This window comes from Eschrichtius robustus, chromosome 12 (genome assembly GCF_028021215.1).
Source record: "Eschrichtius robustus isolate mEscRob2 chromosome 12, mEscRob2.pri, whole genome shotgun sequence".
NCBI classification, from domain to species: Eukaryota; Metazoa; Chordata; class Mammalia; order Artiodactyla; family Eschrichtiidae; genus Eschrichtius; species Eschrichtius robustus.
The window spans coordinates 367218-390333 of record NC_090835.1 but is presented as its reverse complement, the minus strand read 5'-3'; the positions used below and the strand labels follow the sequence as shown (position 1 = coordinate 390333).

At 60.5% G+C, this 23116-nt stretch overlaps 1 protein-coding gene across 3 annotated transcripts in view; it reads left to right on the top strand.

The window, feature by feature from the left end:
• Positions 1–4292: 4292 nt before the first annotated feature.
• UROC1 (urocanate hydratase 1) overlaps positions 4293–23116 on the top strand; it is a 31010-nt gene continuing 12186 nt past the window's right edge. Inside the window, exons 1-15 of one of the 3 annotated variants that reach the window (XM_068557245.1) lie at positions 4293–4426; positions 10513–10643; positions 11318–11411; positions 12244–12303; positions 12594–12722; positions 12830–12891; positions 15847–15913; positions 15995–16138; positions 17127–17215; positions 19066–19128; positions 19439–19618; positions 20293–20390; positions 20554–20626; positions 21644–21765; positions 22127–22197. In XM_068557245.1, coding sequence (XP_068413346.1) covers positions 4301–4426; positions 10513–10643; positions 11318–11411; positions 12244–12303; positions 12594–12722; positions 12830–12891; positions 15847–15913; positions 15995–16138; positions 17127–17215; positions 19066–19128; positions 19439–19618; positions 20293–20390; positions 20554–20626; positions 21644–21765; positions 22127–22197 — 1509 coding nt within the window. In that variant the 5' untranslated portion in view covers positions 4293–4300. Of the gene's footprint in view, positions 4427–5810; positions 5896–10512; positions 10644–11317; positions 11412–12243; positions 12304–12593; positions 12723–12829; positions 12892–15846; positions 15914–15994; positions 16139–17126; positions 17216–19065; positions 19129–19438; positions 19619–20292; positions 20391–20553; positions 20627–21643; positions 21766–22126; positions 22198–23116 lie in introns of those variants that run through there. The other 2 variants (XM_068557247.1, XM_068557246.1) reach the window with 2 other exon arrangements.

Here is a 23116-nt window from a genome sequence, read left to right as displayed (position 1 = left end):
GCTTGCCCGGCGCGCGCCGCTGTCCGCGGGGTCCGGCCCGGCCCGCACCCGAAGCCGGCCCCCCGCCCCGCCCCTGGACCCGCCCACGGACGAGTCCTCGGACCAGTACCTGAAACCCGCCCCAGGGCAACTCGCCCCCGGCCCTCCCGCTGGCCCGCCGACGGACGAGTCCTCGGACCCGGACCCGCACCGGGAACCAGACCCGAAACCCTACCCCAACCCACCCCTGGGCCGCCCAGGGGCTGGTCCTCGCTCCTGGATCCGGACCTGGGACCCTCCCGGCGGCGCGCACCACTGCCCTCGGCGCGGGGGCGGGGGCGAGGGCTCTGCTCGCCAGGGGCGGGATGGCGGGGCGAGGCGGCGACTGCTGGGGACCAGGCAGGTGGGCGAGGCGGTCGGCGGGCCAGTCTGCCCGGCCCCCACCCAGTCCAGCGGGGCAGCCGAGCAGTGGTCCAGGGCGCGAAGGGTGGAGACTGGGTGGAGGGAGCCCTGTCGCCGGCGCGGCTCCGTCCTCTTCCGCTCGTCGGCGGCGCCATCCTCTACCCGACGCCGAGAAGCCTTGTCACATTGGCGGATGAGCGGGTCGGGGGAGCACGGTGTCCCCTTGCCTTTTTGCTGCGTTACGTACCAGGGGTCCAGGGGCTGGCTTGGGGGACCAGCCGCCTATACATGACTCCCCCGGAACCCCCCTTCCCGGAATCAGGCCCAAGGGTGCCTCTTTCTCCTCCCAAGCCCACCCTGTAGCCTTGTTTTACACGGGGGTCTCCAGGTCCTGCCTGGATCCCCCGCGCCTGCAGGCCGCAGCCGGGGGAGAGGGGGGCAGGACGGGGGGCTGAGGTGGGGAGTCCCACTTCACGCCTCCGGGCATCAGGACTGTTGTGCCTCACCTGGTCCCCCACAGCTGCTCCAGACCCCAGGGGAGCACTTAGAGCTCGCTGAGGACTCCTGAGTGCAGGGGGATGACAGTGAATCCCTGGGGGCTGGGAGACCCGGCCTGAACCCAGGGTCTTGATGCCTAGAAATCAGGCCAGCAGGGCACCCACGGGGGCAGCTGGTGCTGTGTGTGCTGGTGTGTGTGCTTGAGCCAACACTGAGCAGTGTGAGTATGTGGGAAAGGCTGCGTTTCTGAACTGCTTTTGAAGAATCTGGTGATTCCAACCCTGGTGGTGCCACTTACGTGCTGTGTGAGATCAAGAAAGTGGCCTAACCTCTCTGTGCCCCAGTTCCCTTTGCAGTGGGGTAGTACTAGGACACACCTCATCGTGTTGTGGTAACTAAATGAGACAGAGGAGATGTTTGTCACGGCGTCTGGCACTCAATGAATGCCATCTAAGTACTTGATGTTGCTGATTATTTTATTTTTACAGTTACTGTCTGTTTCTGGCAGGTGACTCTGGTTTCTGTTAAGGTGCTGATATAAAAATTCCTTCCCTTTATGTGTAAGTTTTAAAGGTCTATTTAAAGGAGAATGTTAAATAAATAATAGTTCTCCTGTCTTAAAGATATGGCTCCAAATGCTATGATAGGTCTCAAATGGCAGAGGGGCAGGAAACAGTTCACAGACAAACCAGAAGCTCCTTATTATGACTTTCCAGACAACCGGGACAGAGAGCCTTGGGGAGCATCCAGTTCACGCCCAAAATGGCCTGCAGGCAGGGCTGCTGCTGCTCTGGGCCCAGGACCTGGATTCCTGGTTATCTACACCCCCAGCCGGCCCCCAATCTCCCCTACACCTGCATTGGGACCAGCGTTCTCTGTAGGGTCCCAGCCCCTGGCGTCCTTAGGAAGGAGTCTCGGTCCCTGTGCTGCCACCTGGTGGCCAAAGTTGAGGACAGCATCTCAGCCCATTCCCATCCAGGAAAGTGCCTGGAGGCCCCTGGGGGCCCAGTGCTGGGTCCTGGGGTGGGAGGGTGAGCATGCCTCGCCAGAGGCCCAGGGCCTTGGCAGCTCCCCTGAAAAGACGCCAGCTGCGGCCTCTGCCCTCTCACGGGAGTTCGCATGCATTCAATCCCTCGTTCAACAGGCACTGGGTACCCACCGGGTGCTGAGGCCCTAGGGGAGAACAGGACAGGGCGCTTTCTGCCCTCGTGGGTTACAGTATGGATGGCGGAGGGCATAGGAAAAGGAGCGAACATGTGCGATCACGGCAGGTGGTAAACGTGCTATGAAGAAAATAAGGGTGGGCAGAGGGAGGTGTGCAGGGCCAGCCTCGGGAGGTGCCAGCAGCAGAGGTGATTAGGTGTCGAGCTGCAGAAGGAACAGCCCTTGCGGAGGCCCTGAGGCGCCCTGCTAATAGCTGTTGCTAAGTAACAAACTGCCCTAAAATTTAGGCGTTAAACATTTCAATTTCACTCACAATTTAGTGGGTGAGGAATTGGGGAAGGGGCTCAATTGGGTGCTTCTCACCAGGGATCTCATGCTACTGCGTCAGACGGCAGCTGGGACTGGTTGTCCGGAGGCTGGCCCAGGCCGGCCGACCCGAGGCTCCGTCACAGCTGGGCAGACACCGCAGCGCTCTCACTCCTCACGCCCCAAGTGGGGTCTGGCTCCGGGCGTTGCTCCCACGGAGCCTCAGGCTGCCTCCTTTTGGTTCCCCGGGAACCACTAGGGGTGCCCCAGCCTCACTCAGAGAAGCACCCAAGCAAGGATTTGCCGGCATGTTTAAAACCACCATGGGCGTAAAGATGCACATGCTCCTTGAACGGGAAGCAGCAAGGGGGCTCTGAGGTGGCCAAGGTGGATGGGAGAAGTGGGAGAGGCAGACAGGGCGTCCACATCCCCAGCCCGTCGTGGGCCACCGTGTGGGCTGTTCTAACTGCCCCGCTGCCGACGGACTACGGGGAGGGGGGTGGGGAGGGAGGGAGGCTGGGCCGACTCTGGGAGAGGTGAGGGGTGTGGACCAGGGTGCGGTGGTCTCAGGGCCCCGGCTATACTCAGAGAAGGCACCCAGGGCGGCAGAGTGGCTGGAGGGGAAGGAGGGGAAGCAGGAACTAAGTTGATGGTCCAAGGGACAGAGGTCCTGCCGGGCTCGAGAAGGCCTGATGGGCCTGCTGGTGACACGGCAGAGATTGGGGCCCAGTGTGGCCTGGGTGGTAGTACCAGGCGGGCAGGGCTGGGCTTTCGGTGCTGGTCGCCGGGTGCTAGGAAGAGAGGCTGGCCAGGACAGGAGTAGCCGCTGGGAGTGACGGGAGGGGAGACTTAAGGCAGGCGGTCGACGCTGAAGAGGACAGGCCACGGCCAGCACCAGGAGCCCGAGGCCTGAGGCCCAGGGAGGCACATGCTGAGGGCCTGCCTGCCTTTCTTTACTCCTTGTTAGTTTTACATTTTGTTTATTTGGTTTGTCCATGGAGCAAAATTCAAAAACTTCACAGTTCCCTTGAATTGAGGTGAAATTCAGATACCATAAAATTACTCATTGAAAAGTGTACAATTTAGTGGCATTTAGTGCCCTGGCAATGTGGAAAGCACCAGTCTTACAGGGAAGGGTCTCCTTTTCTCCTGTTCTCTCCCAGTTCCTTGTGGATCCTTCAGAGACAGTGCACGCCCACGTGTATACGTTTTCTTTGCTTTCTGTGCTACTACATTGCTCTGTTCCTTGCTGCTTTGATAGTGGCAACAATTAGAAAAGTAACATCTTATCCGGTGCTGATTCTGTGCAGGCGCTGTTCTAAGACCTTCACGTGTGTTACCTCGTTTAATACTCAGACAGATCCCATGAGGTAGCTACTGTTATTGCTTTCATTTTACAGACCAGGAAACTGAGGCACAGAGAGGCCCGCACCTCGGGGGGGCTGAGGAGGGTGCAGCTGCCGCTGGCCGGCCTCCCGCCACCCGTCACCCAGGGGGCAGGGAGGAGGGACACGAGGGGCACCACACCCTGTGCGGGGTCAGTGTCGCGGGCCCCCATCATCAAGACACAAACCCCACGTCGCCTGCCTGGTGTCACTCCCCCACGAGACACACCCGGACATGAGAGCGCTCCCCATGCTGTGTCCTAGAAAACACGCCCCTCAGGGCCAGCACCCCCTAAAAGGACAAACGGACCCTCACCCAGGCGTCCCTGGCATGGAGCCCGCCTCTCCCAGAACACCGCCCCCAGGTCAACACTGCGGGCCGCCAGCCTGGGGGCCGTGACCCTACGACCTACGACCTACGCACGGCTCCTTCCGGAGGCCCGGGGCCAATGAGGGGCTGGAGGAGGTGGGCCTGGAGCCAGAGGACCCCGCCCAGCTGGGCCTCGGCCGCCCAGTCTCTCCGCGGCCCCCGCACGGAGTGGGCCTCCGCCTCGCCTCTGGCAGACATGTCCAGCCTCCAGGCACTGTGCTCCGGCCTGCCCTTGCGGCCCCTCCCAGAGAACCGTGGACGCTGGGCCGGGGTGCCCCACGCACCGGTCAGGACCCCCGGCCTCAGCCCCGCTGAGGAGCAGGTAAGAGGCTGGGCCCCCTCCTGCAGGGCCGTTTGCCCTCTGGGTGGTCCGGCTGGGCAGTGCCCACATCCTGCTCTGAGCCGTGTGTGCCAGACTCCTTCACACCCAATATCCCTCGTTCTTTGCCCAGCGGCCTCCCTGGGGTGCAGGACTCCGGCCCCCATTTACTGATGGGAGGGAACCTGGGGCTCACGATCACCCAGCCAGGAAGCGGGGACCTGTGGCCGCCTCCAGCCGGGGAAGGCGATGTGAGCGCAGGAGCCGGACTGCACGTCCTGCCCCAGCTTCCGGAGCCTGAGCCACCAGGTGCCCCGCTCCTGGCCATGACACACAGGTGTGCGCAGGCGGCCGCAATGAGGCAGAGAAAGAGCTTTCTCCTGTTTTCCTCTCCTGTTTTCCTTTACTGAGGATGGCTTGACAACTTCAGGAACCGTGGGGGAAAGTAGCAAATGCAAGTGAGCGCAGAGATTTAAAGAGGGATCCGCTACCCAGACAGAGGCTGCCGCCCCCCCGGGGCGGCCATGGCAGGCGGGGCACAGGGCGTGCAAACTGGAGGGGCTGGCGGGCGGATCAGGCGGACTTTAGAGTTTCCACCCTGGTCACCTGCCTGCTGGGCACCAATGTCTCGACCTTTGGCGTGGGGATGGTCCTGGGGGACAAGGAGAAATAGGCGTATTGATCTGTGCCCCTCCCCCTTCCTGCTGCTGTTTGGTCTTTGACCCGGGTTCCTGACACTGAGCTCCTAGATCTGCTGGAATTCCCTGGGTGGTAGGAGGCCACTCCGGCGGCTCCTGGTCGGAGCTGGTCACCAGAGAGACCAAGCCGTGGTTGCACGTTGGAACTTTCAACGTGAGGGGCCGGGAATGGAGTTAATGATCCACCACGCCTACGCCTCCCGAATCCCCCAGCTACAGGGTTGGCAGTGTCTGGGTTTGTGAACACGTGGAGGTGCCAGGGGGCGCCTGCCCCTTCCCCCGCCCCCCGCCGAGGGTTGCTGCTCACCTGTACCCTCCATCACATCCTTTGTTAGATAATAAACCAGCGAACGTGTTCCCCTGAGTTCTGTGAGCCCTTCTGGCGAATTATTAAACCTGAGGAGGGGCGTGGGCTCCCCATTTCTAGCTGGTTGGCCAGGAGCACAGACGACAACGGGGCGTGTAATTGGCACCTGAAGCGGGGCCGTCTCGTGGGGCTGAGCCCTTAGCCTGCGGGTGGGCTCTGGGCGGACTGCGGTCCACAGTGTCCCGGCTGGACTGAAGTGTAGGACGCCAGCCGGCTGGGAGGAGCGGTGGGTGTTGGAGGGCCCAGCCGTCCAGTGCCCGCCGGGACCTGCGCGAGGACACGAGAGCTCCTCCTGGACAGGCCCAGACCCAGGGACGGCTTCCTCGGCGGCCGGCTTTACGCTCTCCTGTGGCTGGTTTTCTGTTTTATTTAAATGTCCCTTTGAATTTTGACATAAGCTTTTAAAGGTAGTTTTAAGAGATAAGTCAAATTTTATAACGTTTTATAATCTTTTGGTGTCTCTTTCCGGACACTTTCTATGTGCTCACAAGGTGTGTGTCCGTCCTTCTTAAAAGCATAAGTGGAAGCTTTCCATACAGGCTGGTTTCTTTTGAGGCTGTTCCTTGTTGGTGCGTTTGGAGCTGCCCCATTGTTTGAACTGTTGTTGTTTTTCATGGTTTGGATGAACGAAAACATGCTTCACTCTTTGGTCTTCTTTAAGTGGATTTCTGTTGAAACGCAGAGGATGGTCTGGCTGTCGCGTTTCAGTCACTGTGGGACTGTAGTGCAGAGGGAGGGTCTCGTCACATCCTGTCAGAAACGTCCTCGGCATCCCCGCTCCCCCACGAGCAGCTTCTCTTACCGATATTTCCCCAAAGCATGCCCCATCTTCAGGGGCTGTGCTGAACCTGAGATCCCAGATCCGAAGACCTCCCACCACTGCTGACCATAATCCTCAGCTTCTTGAGGGTGGGGTTCTGTGGGGCTCACTTCTGGGTCTTCAGTGATTCCAGAGCTGTTTGTTGAATGAGTGAACAAGACCATGTGCTAAGCGCCCGAACCAACACCCTCCAAGAGTTCAGCGGGCAGGAGAAACCTAGGAAAGCTTCTTGGAGGAGGTGGTCTTGGCACCAGGGGCAAGGTTCCCAGACTGGGAGATCTGAGAGGGGAGGAGGCAGTGAGCGGAGATGCAGAGACGGGCCTGTGCAAAGGAAGCTGGGGTGGACGAGGCCCCGCGTAGGCCCAGGCTGGGTGCCGACCTCAAGAGCCAGGCCCAGCCCGACTACTGGGGGGCCTGGATGCCTACCAGTGTGCACTGCGTCAGGAGCCCATGAAGGTCTCGGAGCAGGAGTGTGACCCGCTGCTTGGCATGCTGCCCACAGAGAGCGAGGGCTGGCGCAGAGCTCCTAGGGGGGCAGGCGGACAGGGGCCCAGCGTGGAGGCCATGAATGTGCAGACGGTCATCCTAGCAGCTGGCCCCCCGGTGGCCCGTGTGTGCCAGGTGCCGGGGGAACAGCCCTGTGAGGCGGGGGCCGTCTGCTCATTTTACAGGAGAGAAGGCTGAAGTGCAGAGAGGTGAGGTGTGCAGGCTGGAAGAGGCAAGGGCAGGGATTCTCCCCTCAGGGCCTCCCGAAGCACCAGCCCTGCTGCATCACCTTCCAGCCTCCAGAGGCGCCTGCGTTCCTGGGCTCCTGGGCCCGTCCTCTGTCTTCAAAGCTGGCAGCACAGCACGTTGAAATCCCTCTTTCTCACTCTGACCCTCCCCTCTCCTCTCGGAAGGACGCTTGTGATTACTGGGGCCGACCTGGAGAGGCAGGATCATCTCACATCTCAAAGTCCTTCCGTCATCACATCTGCAGAGTCTCTTTTGCCGTGTAACATAACATATTCCCGGCGAATAGGGTGTGGACATCTCTGGGGGCCATAATTCTGTCCCCCATCCCATCAGGCACCCAGGATTCTCCAGCGCAGTGGCTGAACACGGGACTTTTACGAAATAATCCCGTGACCCTAAGGGTACAGGCCACTGAGCTTATCCGATTCTTATGCCTGTGAGGTCAAGGTCGGGGAGGTGGAGGGGTCTCTAGAATTCTGTCCAGTTTATGTGCCTTAGATACTTCTGGTTTTGCCAGTAAGAGCCCCCTGGTAGCTGCATTATATGATAACAGGCCACAATCTCACCTGTGAAAATCCACGTGCTACACAGCAGACCCTCCGGGGCAGACTCGCGGTGGAGCTGAGGCGGTAGCACTGCGGCATGAGCGCCAGCTGAGCCCGGCGGTGAATCCCCAAGTGTGGCCCCCGCGGGCTCTTCCTGGCAGCGTTTGAAGTAAACTGAAGACCTTGTAACAAGGAAGCTGCAAAGCTGGGGAGGGGGAGAAGCAAGAAACGCCCCAGGCTCTGGCTCGGGTGTCTTTACAGGAGCAGGCGGGCGCAGCGCTGCACTGTGTGCTGGGCCGTGCGTGTTATCTCATCAGTCCTTCCAGCGACACGGCCAAGCTGGCGCCCCGAGAGATGCAGAAGCAGGCGGGCGGCCTCCCGGGCTGGTCCAGCCGGTGGTTAGCAGGGCCGGGTAGGCAGCTGTGCCTGCCTTTCCCAGCTCATTGGGAAACCGCCCCGCCTCTCCGCCTGGCCTGTCCTCATGGGGCCTCCTCTGCTGAGGCTGCCCCTCATCCCCCCGGGGCAGGTCACACACCTGTCCGAGTTCCATTTTCTCGTCCTGACCCCGAGAACTGCCCCCCACTCAGAGCTTGGAGTATTGAATCCGGGCCAGCAGAGCTGCTGCTTTTTTAATTTTTTCACTCAAGAAATAGTCACTGCAGGCCTATTATGTAAATTCAGACACAGAAGATAAAGTTATTGAACAAAAGTATAATAGAAGACAACTTTGCTGAACTAGTAAAAATGTGAAATTTCAGATAAAGAGGCAGTTTATCGTTGAAAGAACAAAAAGAAACCCCAATGTAGAATAGTCCACATGAAGACATATCCAGGCTAATTTTCTGAATTTCAGGGATAAAGAGAAATTCACCAATCCTGAGATGAAAATTGTACACAAGGAGAAATAGCCCACCAGCTGTGAAGTGGACTTAGGGGGTCGGAACCAGTATTCGTTAGAAAATGAAATAAAAGAAGCTACAGTTGCATAGGAAGTATTAGGGCCCATGTAGTAAGGTCAAGCCTCCCGTGGAGCGTGTGTGTGTGACACGTTGCTTTTGAAAGTTTTCTGTAAATGTTCAGTTTCTCTTGGCAAGCTCTGATTAGAAGCTGTACACTGATAGAAAAAACCACCCAACCTCTGCATCGAGGAGTAACATGGACCCCAGAGGCCCAGGCCGAGGGGACCGGACACGACCTTGAAGGGCCCAGCCCTCCTGACCTCTGGCGCGTGCCTAGCCCTGCCTGCCCTTGAAGCCGTGTCCCTGACCTTCTGCAGCATGTCCTTCCCACGCCGGCCTCTTCCCCTCCCGCCCCGCTGCTGCGCGTGGCTTGCACGTGCCTCCCCGGGGGTCCCGGGCCAGCAGCAGCAGCTGGGAACCCGTCAGAAACGTGAGTCAGAGACGCTGCGGGCGGGCCCAGCCCTCCGGATGCACCTGACCCTCTGGGCGATTCTCAAGTCTGCTGGAGTCTGAGCACCTCCTGTGGAGGTATTTCTAGCCGCCTTTCGATTTTTCCAAGAGAGAAGGGATTATGTGCTTTTACTCCACGTGGACGTTAAAGAGGGACTCGCTGTGCAAACCTTTTCAAGTTCCCGTCACTCCTGAGCTGGAGTTTCCCTCGTTGCCCTTCTTGCCCTCGGCTCCTTCCTGAATCACCCTTCCCCTCCTCTCTCCTCCCACCCCACCTGCCCCCAGGCCCCCAGTGACACCCTTGTCGCGCGTGCTGGACCTCAGGGCACACGGGACAGGCTGTCCTCCTCCTGGGCCTCTGCCCTCGGCTCCTGGCCGGGTCCCGGCTCTCTGTCTCCCGGGCTGGCCCTCCGCCCCGCCTGCCCACGTGCTGGTGTCCTCAGGGCCCAGGCCGGGGCCATAGGCTCTTCTCCTGTCACCTCTGCCCACCCGTCTTCTCTGAGGCTACACTGCCTCCCCCTCGGTGGATCTGTGCTGAATGAATACGTTCACACCGGCTCCTCGTCACGCGCCCAAAGCAGTTCGTTCTCCAGGGTCAGCTGGTTGAAGGAATGGCCTCGACGTCCACCCTGATACAGGGTCTTCACCCCGCACCCCCAACCGCAGGCCCCTGCCGGGTGGTGGGAGGGGGAGCGCTGTGAAGGGTCCGCCGGGACCCTGGCCCTCCTTGAGCTCAGCGAGACTGATGGGAGGCAAGGAAACAATCAATGGTGAAGCGTCCGAAGACGCAAATCCTGGCTGGGAGAGAAGCATGGGGGTGCCGAGAGTCAAGACGGCAAGGTCAAGGCGGGCCCCCAAGGACAGGCATCTGGACTGGGGCTTCGAGGAGGGGGGTCCCAGGGAGGCAGCTGGCATGGGGGCTGGGGCAGCGGGAAGGGAAGGGGCCCAGGCGCCGAGGCCGGACAGGAGCACGAGGGCCGCCTGGAGAAGGCTGACGGGGGCAGGAGTCGGGCTGCTCTCCCTGGTGCGATGAGAGGCCTTAGACACTTCTTCCTGCTCTTGGGCGCCTGTCCCTGGTGTCAGGCACTGCTGCAGGCCTCCCGGAGCTGTGTGCCGCCCGAGGCTACCGGCCACGCTGGGTACTGCTCCACACTTGCACAAAGAGCCTCCGGCCCCGGCTTGTCAGCTTGCCCTCCCCTTGAGTCTGCACCTGCCGCTGTAGCCACAGGCCTCGGGGCAGCCCCTCTCTGGTCCTTGCCTTGGGTCAAGCAGCCTGGTCCCCGGTGAGCAAGAAGAGGGAGGGACTTGAGGGCTGCCGACGGGAAGCAGGAAGGGCAGTCAAGGAAGGCTTCCTGCAGGAGGCAACATGGTAGGCTGGCCTGGGGTGAGGACCAGGCAGTCTCCGGATGGGGCCCTGGGTTTCTGAGTGGAGCAGAGGCAAATCCAGGTGGGGAGATCTTGGCCTGGAGCCCGCACCCCTGCCGTCCTCACCTCTCTCCCCTTCCCCACCACCAGCTGGCGTTGAGGAATGCCCTTCGGTACTTCCCCCCGGACACCCAGGAGCTGCTGGCCCCCGAGTTCGCCCAGGAGCTGCGACTGTATGGGCACATCTACATGTACCGCTTCTGCCCCGACATTGAAATGAAGTGAGTGCTGCAGGCACAGCTGCACAGGGGCCCAGAGTGGGAGGCTCCCTGGAGGGACCCTGCTGGGGGTCAGGACACAGTGAGGGGGAGGTCCAGGCTGTTCCCACTAGGAGGCCCATGGATGCCTCTGCCCTGGGCCAGGCTTGGGGCTGCAGCCAGGTCCGGGCGGGAGGATCTGCCTTCCTCACCGTCCCCGGGAGATGCTTCCCCTGCCCGGGCATCACACTCTGGGCGCCACTGTTCTTGGAAATGCCGGAAGCGCAGACTGTCTGGAACGACCCCACAAAGCAGGAGCCACATGCCCTCGCTCCTGTCTGGGCCTGCTGGCCTGGCACCCACTGCAGAACTGGTGCCCAGGAGCACTGACGGCCTGAAGGAAAGGACGGATGAATCAAGTCCACCTGGAGGAGAGGCTTCAGCTCTGCTTTGAAGTCCGCTTCATCCCCGTTGGAGCCTGCCCACCGGGGAGGGAGGGCGGCCTGGGTGGGAAGGGCCCGGCACAACGCAGGAGCGCGTTTGGGACCACCTCCTGCTGGGAGTTCCCAGGCGCCTCCTTCGGGATGCCAGGGCTTGCTGTCCACCTCTGCGCCCGGGCCGGGCTGGGCCCGAGCTGTAGCAGGAGGGAAGCCTGTGCCCGCCCATCGTCAGGCCTGGCAGCTGCACCCCCTTTGCAGGGCCTACCCCGTGGAGCAGTACGCCTGCCGCACGAGAGCGGCTGCAGCCATCATGCACATGATCATGAACAACCTGGACCCTGCTGTGGCCCAGGTAAAGGCCAGGGAAACGGGGCCGGGGGCCAGCGGTGGAAACGGAGTGGGAGGAACCCATGAAATGCTCTCAAGCTTTTCATTCAGAAATAATGGCAGATTGGAGCGAAGTTGCAGAGACAGTGCAGAGAGGGCGTCGTCCCCTTCTCCAGGGCGCCCCCTGCAGCTGCCTCTTCCGTAACTCAGCATCAGCACCACGGCACCAGCGTTGGTACAGCAGACACACGTGTAATTTTACATTTTCTAATAGCCACATGCAAACTGAAAAGAAACAGATTTAATACTGTAGTTTGTCCCAGTATATCCAAAATATCATCACTTAACATGTAATCTTCGATATACATATTTTGTAGTGTTTTTTTTCCTACTAAGTCTTTGAAACCGGGGGCATATTTTACCCCTAGAGCTTGTTAGACGGGCTGTGGCTCAAGTGCTCAGTGGCCACACGTGCCTGTCCCGGCATCCTTGAGCGCCAGTCTGTACCTCTGACACCCCTATTCAAGAAAGGTTAGGCTTCGGGGGTCCCTGAGGATCTTACTTGAGGGTGAAGGGGTCCCAGGATGTGACCACTCCAGCTAGTGGTGGGAGCTTCCTCAGCCCCGGCCCCAGACAGACCCCTGACACTGACCCCAGACCCAGCTCTGACGCTCACCCAGGCTGAGCACTTACCCGGTCCCGGGTGGGCAGCTGTCCCCGGGCCTTGCCCCTTCTGGCTCCTCCCCTGCCCCCCACTCCTCCTGCGGGGGCCATCGGCCGCCCGGCCCCGTGAGCCCTGCGCAGGCAGGGGCCTCCCTTCCAGGCCCCCATCTCAGACAGCATCGTGTCCTCCCCAGTTTCCCCAGGAGCTCGTGACCTACGGAGGAAACGGGCAGGTGTTCGGCAACTGGGCTCAGGTACGCTGGACTGTGGCCTGGCCCCGCCCTGACCCCAGGCCTTTCTTCCCCCAAGTCCTCTGGCCTGGAAGCACCTTACAGACCAGGCTCAGGACCCGGGCTCTGCCTCCCTGATGCCTGAGATCCCAGCCCTGGAGGCTACCTGGGGACGTCGGAGGTCCTGAGGGAGAGCCACTGGAGGGTAGAGGGCTCCGGGCAGGACGGCTAGGGCCTGGGGGGGGGCGGGGCGGACTTTGGGCTGGTGCAGGGCCCCCGCTCACAGAGCCCCCCGTGTTTCACTCTCCCCGCAGTTCTGGCTGACGATGTCCTACTTGTCCCAGATGACAGAGGAGCAGACGCTGGTCATGTATAGCGGACACCCCCTGGGCCTCTTCCCCAGCAGCCCCGGGGCCCCGAGGCTGGTCATCACCAACGGGATGGTGGGTCCCAGGGCAGCGGGGAGGGCCAGGTGCCCGCACACCCGCCGAGCCATCGTCCCCAAGGTCACGGCGCTGCCCCCAGCCCTCAGCCCAGCCCTCTTGTGCAGGTCATTCCCAACTACTCCTCCAGGATGGAGTACGAGAAGCTCTTTGCCATGGGGGTTACAATGTAAGTGCTGTTTCAGCTTATGTTATGGCCTTCGCCAGGCTTTATTATAAAGCAACGCAGCAATAGTAACTACAACTTTGAAAAGCCCTCACAATCAAAGCTCTATAGCACAGTTTCGCATTTATGTATTTCCTGCTAGTTTTCATAGATAATACCTACAATTTTCGTATAGGCGTGAATCCTACTTTTGCAACAATTTACTATCAGTTTCAAACATACAGAAAATTGACAGAATTAACAGGGAACACCAAGATTCTGTGATTAATATGCTACTAAATTCACTTGATCTCCTATCTGTCTGTCTATCCATCCCTATATCCGCTATCATTTTTTTGATGCGTCTCAAAGTAAGCTGCAAATATTGTTGCCTGGAATTCAGTATTTGTCCATATTTTTTTTTCTTTTTTTAATGTTTATTTATTTATTTGGCTGCATTGGGTCTTAGTTGCGGCATGCGGGATCTTTAGTTGCGGCATGAAGACTTTCTTAGTGGCAGCATGCGGGCTTCTTAGTTGCGGCATGCGTGTGGGATCTAGTTCCCTGACCAGGGATCCAACTGGGACCCCTGCATCGGGAGCATGGAGTCTTAGCCACTGGACTGCCAGGGAAGTCCCCACAGTTTTGTTGGTCTCGAAGTGAAATTTACATGTCACGAATGCACAAACGCACAAATCACGTGCTCTGTTCTGTGAGCTCTGACAATGCGTGTGTCTGTGTAGCCCCTGAGCGCGCTGTCCCATTAACGCTCCAATTGGAGGTGTTCCCTCAGACGTTGTAGAAGGAGCCACAGCGAGAAGCCACAGCGAGAAGGGCTCCCGCCCAGACGCCCCAGTTCACAGCGTCTCCTGTGTCCTGCCCGACGTCCCGTGTGTGTGCGAACGCTCAGCGGGGGTAACTGGACAGCCAGGGACAACGCCCTCTGCACCTGTCCCCTCCTCGGGATTCGGGCTGACTTGCTCGGTTTCACCGGCAGTGCTCAGTTGCGCTGTAATTTATTTAGCTCACTTGCCACCTGGTTTGGGTTGTTCCCAGTTCTCTGGGGATGTAAAGAATGCGACAGGACACCCCTGATCTGCACGTGTTTGTGGGTCTCCGGGAGCGGTGCGCTGGCATCGTAACCACGTAAAGTGTGAGCGAGTCTGCCGTGCTGGGGGCCAACCCGCCGGGCCTCAGGCCGATAGCCTGTGAATGATTGTAATCATGGTCGCCGCCACTTGTTCTAGGATTTACAGAAGCCTCTGAGCTAGGGGTCCTTATTAACCCATTTTGTGGAGGAAGAAACTGAGGCTCAGAAACCCAATTACCTTTTTCCTTCGTCATAAGTAGTTACTGTTATTAGATAATAAGTTACTGTTACTATTACTTATTATGAGGCCTGGCGACCTCTTCTGTACCAGTGGGAGCAGAGGGGTAGTCGGTGTCTGGTCGGTGGCCTGAGTGTGGCCGTGGACCAGCCCCTGTGCTCCTGTCCCGCAGGCTCAGGACAGAAGCTTACAGGGGCGGAGCTGCAGAGTCAGACCTGGTCTGGCTGCCCCTGAGGGCTGACCCCAGGCGCTGGGAGCAGTTGACCAAAGAGAAGATGCAAATCACCGTAGAGGTGGGAAGGGGTTACCTGTGTAAGGACCAGGTGACCAGGGCAAAGCCTTTTCACCATCAGGCTGACAAAAATGGAACTGGTCCCCTCCGTGGTGGGGGGTACGTGGGGGAACAGGCAGCCACAGGCTGGGGTGTCAAGGTCTATACAGCACGGCCGGCCGGGGGCACGGGAGGGCCACATCCAGTGACTGCAGTCAAAGTCCCAAATGGAGATAACTCTGACCCCATGATTTTACCCCCAAGAGTGATCTCAGGAGCAGCTGCAGTGGGTCAGGTGAGACAAAGGATGGAGTCAGAAGGACTTAAAATCGGTTCCCGGCCCTGCCGCATGTCCCTGTGCGACCTTGGAACTCAGATCCTATCTGTAAAGGCGACGTGGGTGGCGGCCACCAGGGAGCACGCCCTGCATCGGGGTCTGATGCTTTCACCCGCCTCCCTGGTAGATGTTTATCATATCAGCCTGATTCTCTTACGTCCTGTCATAGTCACACAAACTTGCAAGGCAAAGGTCGTGACTCCCCATATTTTGGAAGAGGAAGCAGAGGTTCTAAATGGTCCAGTGCTTTGTCCCAGTTATGGGACAGGCTTGGCATTCAGATCTGCGAGAATCAGGATCCACCCTGATCCAGAGGAGAGAAGGTCCAGAAAGCAGCCTCGAGGGTCTCCTGACCTCAGTGGTCCTCAGGGAAGAGTAAAACTAAGGCAACAGCACAATCTCCCATCACACTGCCAGAAACGCATAAATGTTGGGTAATTATCACGTGATGCCAGCAGGAGTGCTTATGCCCTGCTGGTGGCGGTCACTCCGGAATGTGATGCTGGCTATTAGTGTTGTAAATGTTTGCACTGATGCCCTGGCACCGCCTGCCTGGATTCTACCCTGGAGGGCACGGCAGGGCCAGGGAGGTCGCTTACTGCAGCCTCGTCCTGTGGCCCAGCTGAGCCACCCGGCTGACCGACAGGGAGAGGGGACATCCTGTGACCTCTGATGGGGTTGACTGTGGAGCCACGAAAGGTCTGTGGGTGCTGACATGGAAAGGCCCCTACAGGCCTTGTGTCTGGGGGAAACACGGCTCCAGAAACAGTGCCTACAGAACAAGGCCATTTATGTCAGCTCTTGTCCGTGTGGCTAAATGTCCCCGGTGATTTCACCGATTTTATTACAGTTTGTAAGAGAATGAAACCTGTCTGTGAAAGGTCTGAGGGGGACCAGAAATGGGGACTGTGGCCTCTTCTATAGCTTTCCTTTGTTTCTGAAGGAGAAGGTAGTGCTGCACTTGGGGTGATGACAGTGCGTTTTAGGCCATGGGAAGTGGGGCCCCAGGCACCGGCTCACCCCGCTTCCCCCTCTGTGGGCAGGTACGGCCAGATGACGGCGGGCAGTTACTGCTACATTGGTCCCCAAGGCATCGTCCACGGCACGGTGGTGAGAGACGGGCCGCGCCTGCCCACGGGCCGGGGGTGAACGAGCTGGTGTGGATCATGAACCCGAGTCCTTGCCCCGCAGCTCACCGTACTGAACGCCGGGCGGCGGTACCTGGGCGTCCAGGACCTGGCCGGGAAGGTCTTCGTCACCTCCGGGCTCGGCGGGATGAGTGGGGCTCAGGCCAAAGCCGCCGTCATCGTGGGGTGCGTCGGCGTGATTGCAGAGGTGAGCTGGCGGGAGCGCCTCCCCGCCCTCCTCCAGAGCCCCCCACCCCTGCCTGCCCCCTCTTCTCTCGCCCTCACCCCCCACCGAAGCCTCCCAGCCTGGGTCCGAAGGGCAGCGAACGCCCCTGCCTTCCACCCCCAGCCCATCACCTGCCAGGGCCAGTGCCTGCCGACACTCTGCCGTGAAACCGCCAGCCTGTGGCCTGGCTTCCCTTGCCCTGGGGGCCTGGACTACAGCCTGTGAATAAGTGAGCCAGGCTCCCCCATAACGGACAGAGCGGTCGGTTGGGGGAGAGCCGGGGAGAGCACAGGCGCCTTCCCTCTGGCTCTCAGTTCCTCCGGCAGGAAGAGAGGAAGGGAGCGGAAGAGGAGGGGCGGCTGTGAGGAAAGCATGGGGGCACGCACCCATGGGATCTGCACTTGGCTGGTAGTAAGCCTGTGACATGCACAGATGTACCTGTTAGGAGCCCACTTGGCTGCAGGTGACAGAAAACCCAACGAGAGCAGGTTACACAAAGAGGGTTTTATTTTTTTCAGGTAACCAGCAGGGCTGGCATTGGCTCAGCAGCTCAATGTCAGGGTCAACATCTCTAGATTCTCTTGGGCTTCCCTAGTGCACACACAAGTGGCAGCCCCAGCCCCAGCCATCCCATCTACATTCAAGGCAGGGAAAAGGAGAAGTGCCAGCTATGGCTGACTCTATTTTAGCAGGAAAATAATGCCTTAGAAGCTCCTTCTTTTACTTCATCAGTCAGTATGGGATCAAACGGACACTCTTATCCACAGGGGAGGCTGGAAGCGGTGGGAGGGCAGTTGTGATTACGTAGGATGTGATTCATCCCCTGGGGCCGAGCACAGCGTCACCCTGAGCGAAATCCAGGTTTGCTGATGCAAGGCAGGAGGGGGAGTAAGTTCTGACAGCAGCTCGTAGGGTCTGCCTGGCCCTGTTGGGAAAGGGGGTGATCTACACCCGTGCCTCGTGGTCCCAGGTGGATGGAGCGGCCCTCACGAAACGCCAAAAGCAAGGCTGGCTGATGGAAGTGACCGACAGCTTGGACCGCTGCATTGAAAGACTCAGGTACAGTGTATGGCTCGGGGGGGAGACCGGGCTGGGACCTTCTAAATTTCTGCTTCTCGCTGGTCCCTTCCGCGAGCGTGGGGGAAGCCCGTGTGCATCCGTGGTGCCCATACACGTGGTCTAACAGACTTCAGTAGTTTTCTCGGTGACCCCGACGCTCGGCCACAGTTTTGCAAAGAGCGTGTCTTGCATCTCTCCCCGTGGTGCCTCAGCGCCCAGCCCAGGGCCTGGCACGCAGTAGGTGCGGCTCGGATCTGCTCGACCCCTGGGAGGTGGAGCTTCTCCTCAGGTTCTGCGAGGCCCGTCCTCCTCCCCAAGGGGGCCACGGCTGGTCCTGTGGCGCCGGGCCCCTCCCCGCTGCGTGCTGTCTCCTCAGCTGTCTCCGTGGGGACGGGGCGGGGCTGCCCTGGAGGCCGCTGGTCAGGTGCCGTTTTTGAAGCATCCTCTCAACGAATTTGCTCCGCAGAACTGAGCCCCGTGTGGGGGGTTCGCCTCTGCACAGGGGGCTCCACCTGCTGCAATTAGACTCGCCCAGGGTCTCCAGGGGGCTTATGTGAAAATGTTCAAAGACACAGAGTGTGAGAAATATTCCCATTACCAAGACTGGATACTTTTTGGACATAGATCTTTGAAAACTGGCAGAAAACTCTCCATTAATCACAGGAGAAGTTCCAGCCTCCTAGTGTGGCATGAAGGGTCTCGCCTGATCTGGCTCCGATCCTGTGGGTGCCTCTGGAGCACACGTGCCCACTCGCACACACACACACCCGCACGTACACACTCGCATGCTCACACACACTTTCAACCGCTGTGACATCTCTGTCATCTCTAAATACCCCTCCTCCAGCTGCCTGCTCCCTCTCGTCACTCACACAGAGTTTGGGTGCTTAATTCCACGGTCACACACATGGACACACACAGCGTCCAAATCAGTGTAACAAGTGCCTTAAGCAGCTGTCTGGGCACATTTCTGCTCCCTGAGCTGCGGAGATGCAGGTGGGAATGGCGACCCTCCCGTGTCTGTGGGGCTTTCATGTATTCAGATCTTCCGTTTCCCCCAAATACGCTTTCATTTTTTGTCCTTTTATTTTTCCAAATAATGTTTGTTTATTTATTTATTTATTTATTTATTTATTATTATTATTTTTGGCTGCATCAGGTCTTTGTTGCTGTGTGCGGGCTTTCTCTAGTTGCGGCGAGCAGGGGCTACTGTTCATTGCGGTGCGCGGGCTTCTCAGTACGGTGGCTTCTCTTTGTTGCCAAGCATAGGCTCTAGGCGCGCGGGCTTCAGTAATTGTGGCTCGCGGGCTCAGTAGTTGTGGCTCGCGGGCTCTAGAGCGCAAGCTCAGTAGTTGTGGTGCACGGACTTAGCTGCTCCGTGGCATGTGGGATCTTCCCGGCCAGGGATCGAACCCCTGTCACCCGCATTGGCAGGCGGATTCTTAACCACTGCGCCACCAGGGAAGTCCCCCAAATAATGTTTAGAGTCATCTTTAGTGACATCTGCAACTTAAGGATCACGTTGAGTGAGTTCTACGAAGATCCCTGTTGAGTCCTCGCAGCAACAGCCCTAATTCTACTAATTGAATTCTACATCTTGGGGCGGGGAAGGATTGTCACCTTTGCCAGCCAGCCCCCGCCGAGGGCATTCAGTCTGCTGTTCCCCTCAGGCCTGGGTCCTCAAAAGACACACCTCATGGGTCCCTGCATCTCAGGCCTACGTGCACACGTGGTGCTTTGGGTGCCTCCTGGGCCTTCTGCATCCCCACCAGCTTGGGGCCTGTGTGTTGGGGGTGGGTAGCCGTGGGCAGGTGCGATGGGGCCATCTGTCCTGCCCTTGCCCCTTCCAGGGAAGCGAGGAAGAGGAAGGAGGCCCTCAGCCTTGGTTACCATGGCAACGTGGTGGCTCTTTGGTAAGTGGGGGGAGTTGGCAGCCTTGGGGACGCCAGGTGAGCCCCCCCAGCCAAGGTCCCGGGCCAGGTGCTCCCGGGACACAAGGCTGCCAGTGTCAGCTTGAGGCTCTGCTCCCAACCTTCATGGCCCGGATCCTTTGCCCAGCCAGGCAGCCCTCCCGCCAGGGATCCTTCCAGAGGGAGAGCAGGATGAGCCTGCATGGCTGACTGCTGGGCGTGTGGCTGGGAAACGCTGCGTGCCCCCCTGGCGGGACCCTGAGCTCGGGCCCCGGCACTGCCTGCCCTGCCCTGACCATCTGAGTCTCCCCAGGGAGCGCCTGGTCCGTGAACTGGACACGACGGGGGAGCTCTTGGTGGACCTGGGGTCAGACCAGACGTCCTGCCACAACCCGTTCAACGGTGGCTACTACCCCGTGCAGCTGGGCTTCGCAGAGGCCCAGAGCCTCATGGCCTCCGACCCTGCTGCCTTCAAAGCCCTGGTCCAGGAAAGGTGGTGCAGGCCCCAGGGCTGCTCGGGGGAGGGGTGGGGCACACATGGCCTGCAGGAACTTTGGACTGGGAGGCTCTGGCCTCTGCCCACTTCTCCTGGGGCAGCTGTGTGGCCTCGGGCAAGACCCTTAACCTCTCTGGGCCTCTGTCTCCTCCTCTGTCACACAGGGTCATGGGCTACCTGGCCCATGGGTATGTTGGGGACAGACTGGGGTGACGTTTGCAAAACACTGGGGGCAGCTTCCGGCACGTGTGAGTGCTGAGCAGGTGCTGGTGGAGGGGAGCCTGAGGTGCTTCTGCAAGAGGCCGTTGCTTGTTCAGCACTGAGTCTGGTCCTGGCGCCGGGCTGGCCGGCTGAGGACCCGACCCGACCCATAGGCGCTAGTCTAGGGGCTGCCTGCAGGGTCCTGAAGGGTAGGGGGACCTGAGGAGCCGGGAGATAGGGGGGCTTCCAGGCAGGAGGTGCTGGGGGTGGGGTCAGCAGGGGGTGGAGCCAGGAGGGGTGGGGTCCGCAGGGGTGGAGCCAGGAGGGGTGGGGTCAGCTGGGGTGGAGCCAGGAGGGGTGGGAAGCCAGCCCGGGGAAGAGTCAGCAGGGAGGTGGGGCTCATGGGGCTGGGCTGCCGTTACAGCCCTGGCGGGCAGTGCTGAGCTGACCACTGACCGCACCTCTCACAGCCTGAGGAGGCAGGTCTCGGCCATCAACAGGCTGGCCCAGGAGAACTTCTTCTTTTGGGACTATGGCAACGCCTTCCTCCTGGAGGCCCAGAGAGCAGGTGAGAGAGAAGGGAGGGGGGGTCCCCTCTCTGCAAGCCTCGCGGGTGGGGCAGTGTGGCCCGCGGGGTGGCTCCACGTGTCCCTTCGGGAAGCTGGCCCTGCCAGGGCCTTGGTCTCGCTGGGCCTCGGTTTCTCCAGGTGATGCTGGGTCTCTGCGCACAGGGGCCGACGTGGGGAAGACGGGCGCCAACAGGATGGAGTTCCGCTACCCCTCGTACGTCCAGCACATCATGGGGTGAGTGATGGGCCCTTCCAGTGTCTGTCCTAGACATGCAGGTCTGAAGATCTCCTCCTCTCCCCGCTGCTCCGGCCACGTGCTGAGACCTACATTCGGCCCCAAGTGGTCACGGCACCGGGTCACGGGCTTTCCACCCCAAAATGCAGGGGGAAAGGAGCTGAAAACGAGAGACCCTGTGCAGGGCCTCAGGGAGAGAACAGGATCGGCCACGCCCGAGCCCCGAGTGGGCGGCCGAGGGCCTGATCCCTGCAGCCGTGTGCTTTCCTGGCCATGTGGGCCGGAACAAGCGGGGACCAGGGAGCGGCCGGAGGGAGAGGGCAGGGTGGAGTTAGGGCCTGAGCCGCTGGGGTTGGGTAGGGTGGGGAGCAGCCCCGACTCTGCTCCAGAGGGGACCCCAGGGGGGCGAGAGAAGCCCGCGTCCTTCTGAGGTTCATTGTGGGAGGAGAGCGGCCGGAGTTGGGCCAGGGCCCCTGCGGTGTCCCCAGGGGGCAGTGGGAAGGGAGCCCAACAGGGGCTGGGTGGGCACGCGAGCCCAGGGAGGCCCCTGCATTCCTCTGCCTGGAGTCCCCTCGCAAGGTCAGCCCGCTTAAAGCAGATTTGGCTTTAAGTTTACCGTTTGTCCCAATATTTAGTTTCAGTTGCCTGGTTTTCAGGTTGTCTCTGACAGCAGTTTAAGGAATTTCTGCTCGTCTGTGTCCCAGCTCCCTGCTTCTGCAGCCTGAGATGGTACAGCTCTGAGAGGGGTACCGGGAGCTGGGGGAGAGGACACCGAGGGGACAGAGGGGGTGGGGGAAGTTACCGTCCAGTTCGTGGCTTAGGGGCTTCCGGCAGCAATCGTGGACACCGACGCCCGCTCACTACACAGGCCCCCACGAACCACCCGCCTGGCGCACGGCCCTCACCTCCTCAGTCCGGAGCATCTGCGGCCTCGCCGACCGTGGACCGTGGTGACCCCAGCCAGGGGGTGCAGCCAGCCTGGGAAGCCCCCAGGTGACGAGCCTTTTGCCCTTGCAGGGACATCTTCTCCCAGGGATTTGGGCCCTTCCGCTGGGTGTGCACATCCGGGGACCCGCAGGACCTGGTGGTCACGGATGAGCTGGCCACGTCAGTGCTGGAGGAGGCCATTGCTGGCGGAGGTGAGGCTGTTGGTTGGAGATGCTGGCGCACGGGTGACCCCCAGAGGCTCCGATAGACACCTGCCTGGCGGTGCTGGGCAGCCTGGGCGCGTGGTCCCCTGCCTGGCCCCGTGGGGACAGGGCACATCCTTGGGCGGTGCCTGGTGATGGTACTCTGGCTCCCTGTAGCTGCCCCTGTGTCCGTGTGCCCCGTCCCCTCGTGTCCAGGCCCCTCTGCGTCTCCGTGTCACAGCGGCTCCAGGCCGTCTGTGGACACAGACAGGTGCCTCTGCCCCGCAGCCTTCGCGAGGGAGGGTCTGTGCCCCCCCCCGTGGGGCAGGGGCTCCCGCTGCCTGTGACGCCCTTTCCCCTCTCCCCGCAGTGAATCCGGCTGTGGAACAGCAGTACGTAGACAACATCCGCTGGATCCGGGAGGCCTCCCGGCACCGGCTGGTGAGGGCTCGGCCTGGCGGGGGCAGGGTGGGCAGATGGACCCTGCCCGAGGTGAGGGGCTGCTCGCCACCTGGGCCACTTAGGCGATGTCCCCACTGGCCACCTCACCCAGCGGCCACTGGACAGAGAAGCCCGGGACCTTTCAGAAGGGGGCCTGGGCTCCGGGGCAGCAACCGGGGTCAGGCAGGTCTTTCCTCCCCTCACTCCCCTGCAGGGCCCTGGAGCCAGGTCTCCCGGCTTCTCTGCTGTGTGACCTGGGGTGAGTGGCTTGGCCGCTCTGAGCCTCCCGCCCCATCTGCACGGTGGAGATGCTGGAGGTGGCGCGTGCCCCCTGGCTGTGGTGTGGGGCTCGGAGCAGGCCCTCTGACGCTCTGCGGGGCCAGGGCTAGGGGGACGGGCGTTTCTGTGACTGTGAGCGTGACCACCAGTCGGATGACTCGGGGTGGGGACTGGTTTACACGGACGAGGAGCTGAGTTGTGGATTCGGGTCTAAGCGGGGCTGGGGGCTGGGTGGGGGGAGTGACAGTGGAGGAAGCAGAGGGCTCAGCCAGTGCACAGGCCTGAGGAGACAGCCAACCGGATGCACCAGGGCAAAGTGCGAAATGGGCGTGCGGGTCACAGGCCTTTGGCCACAGACCCTGGTGGCCGGATGCCGCCACCACGTCTGGACCAGTGGGTCCTTGGCCTGGGCTTCAGCCAGGCCTGCCCCAAGCTCTGAGCCCCCTCTCCTGGGCTTCCTGGTCCGGGCTTGTCCACCCAGGCTGCCGCCGCCTCCTGGCCCAGTGGTCACAAATGCATTTCTCCACAAAACCCTTCATGCCAACCTCCTGGAGCCTGAGATGCCCACGGCCGTTGCTGTTGGACTTGAGGGCCTGGGCCTGGGAGGGTGGGGCAAGAGGTGGAGATGGGGGGCCAGTCC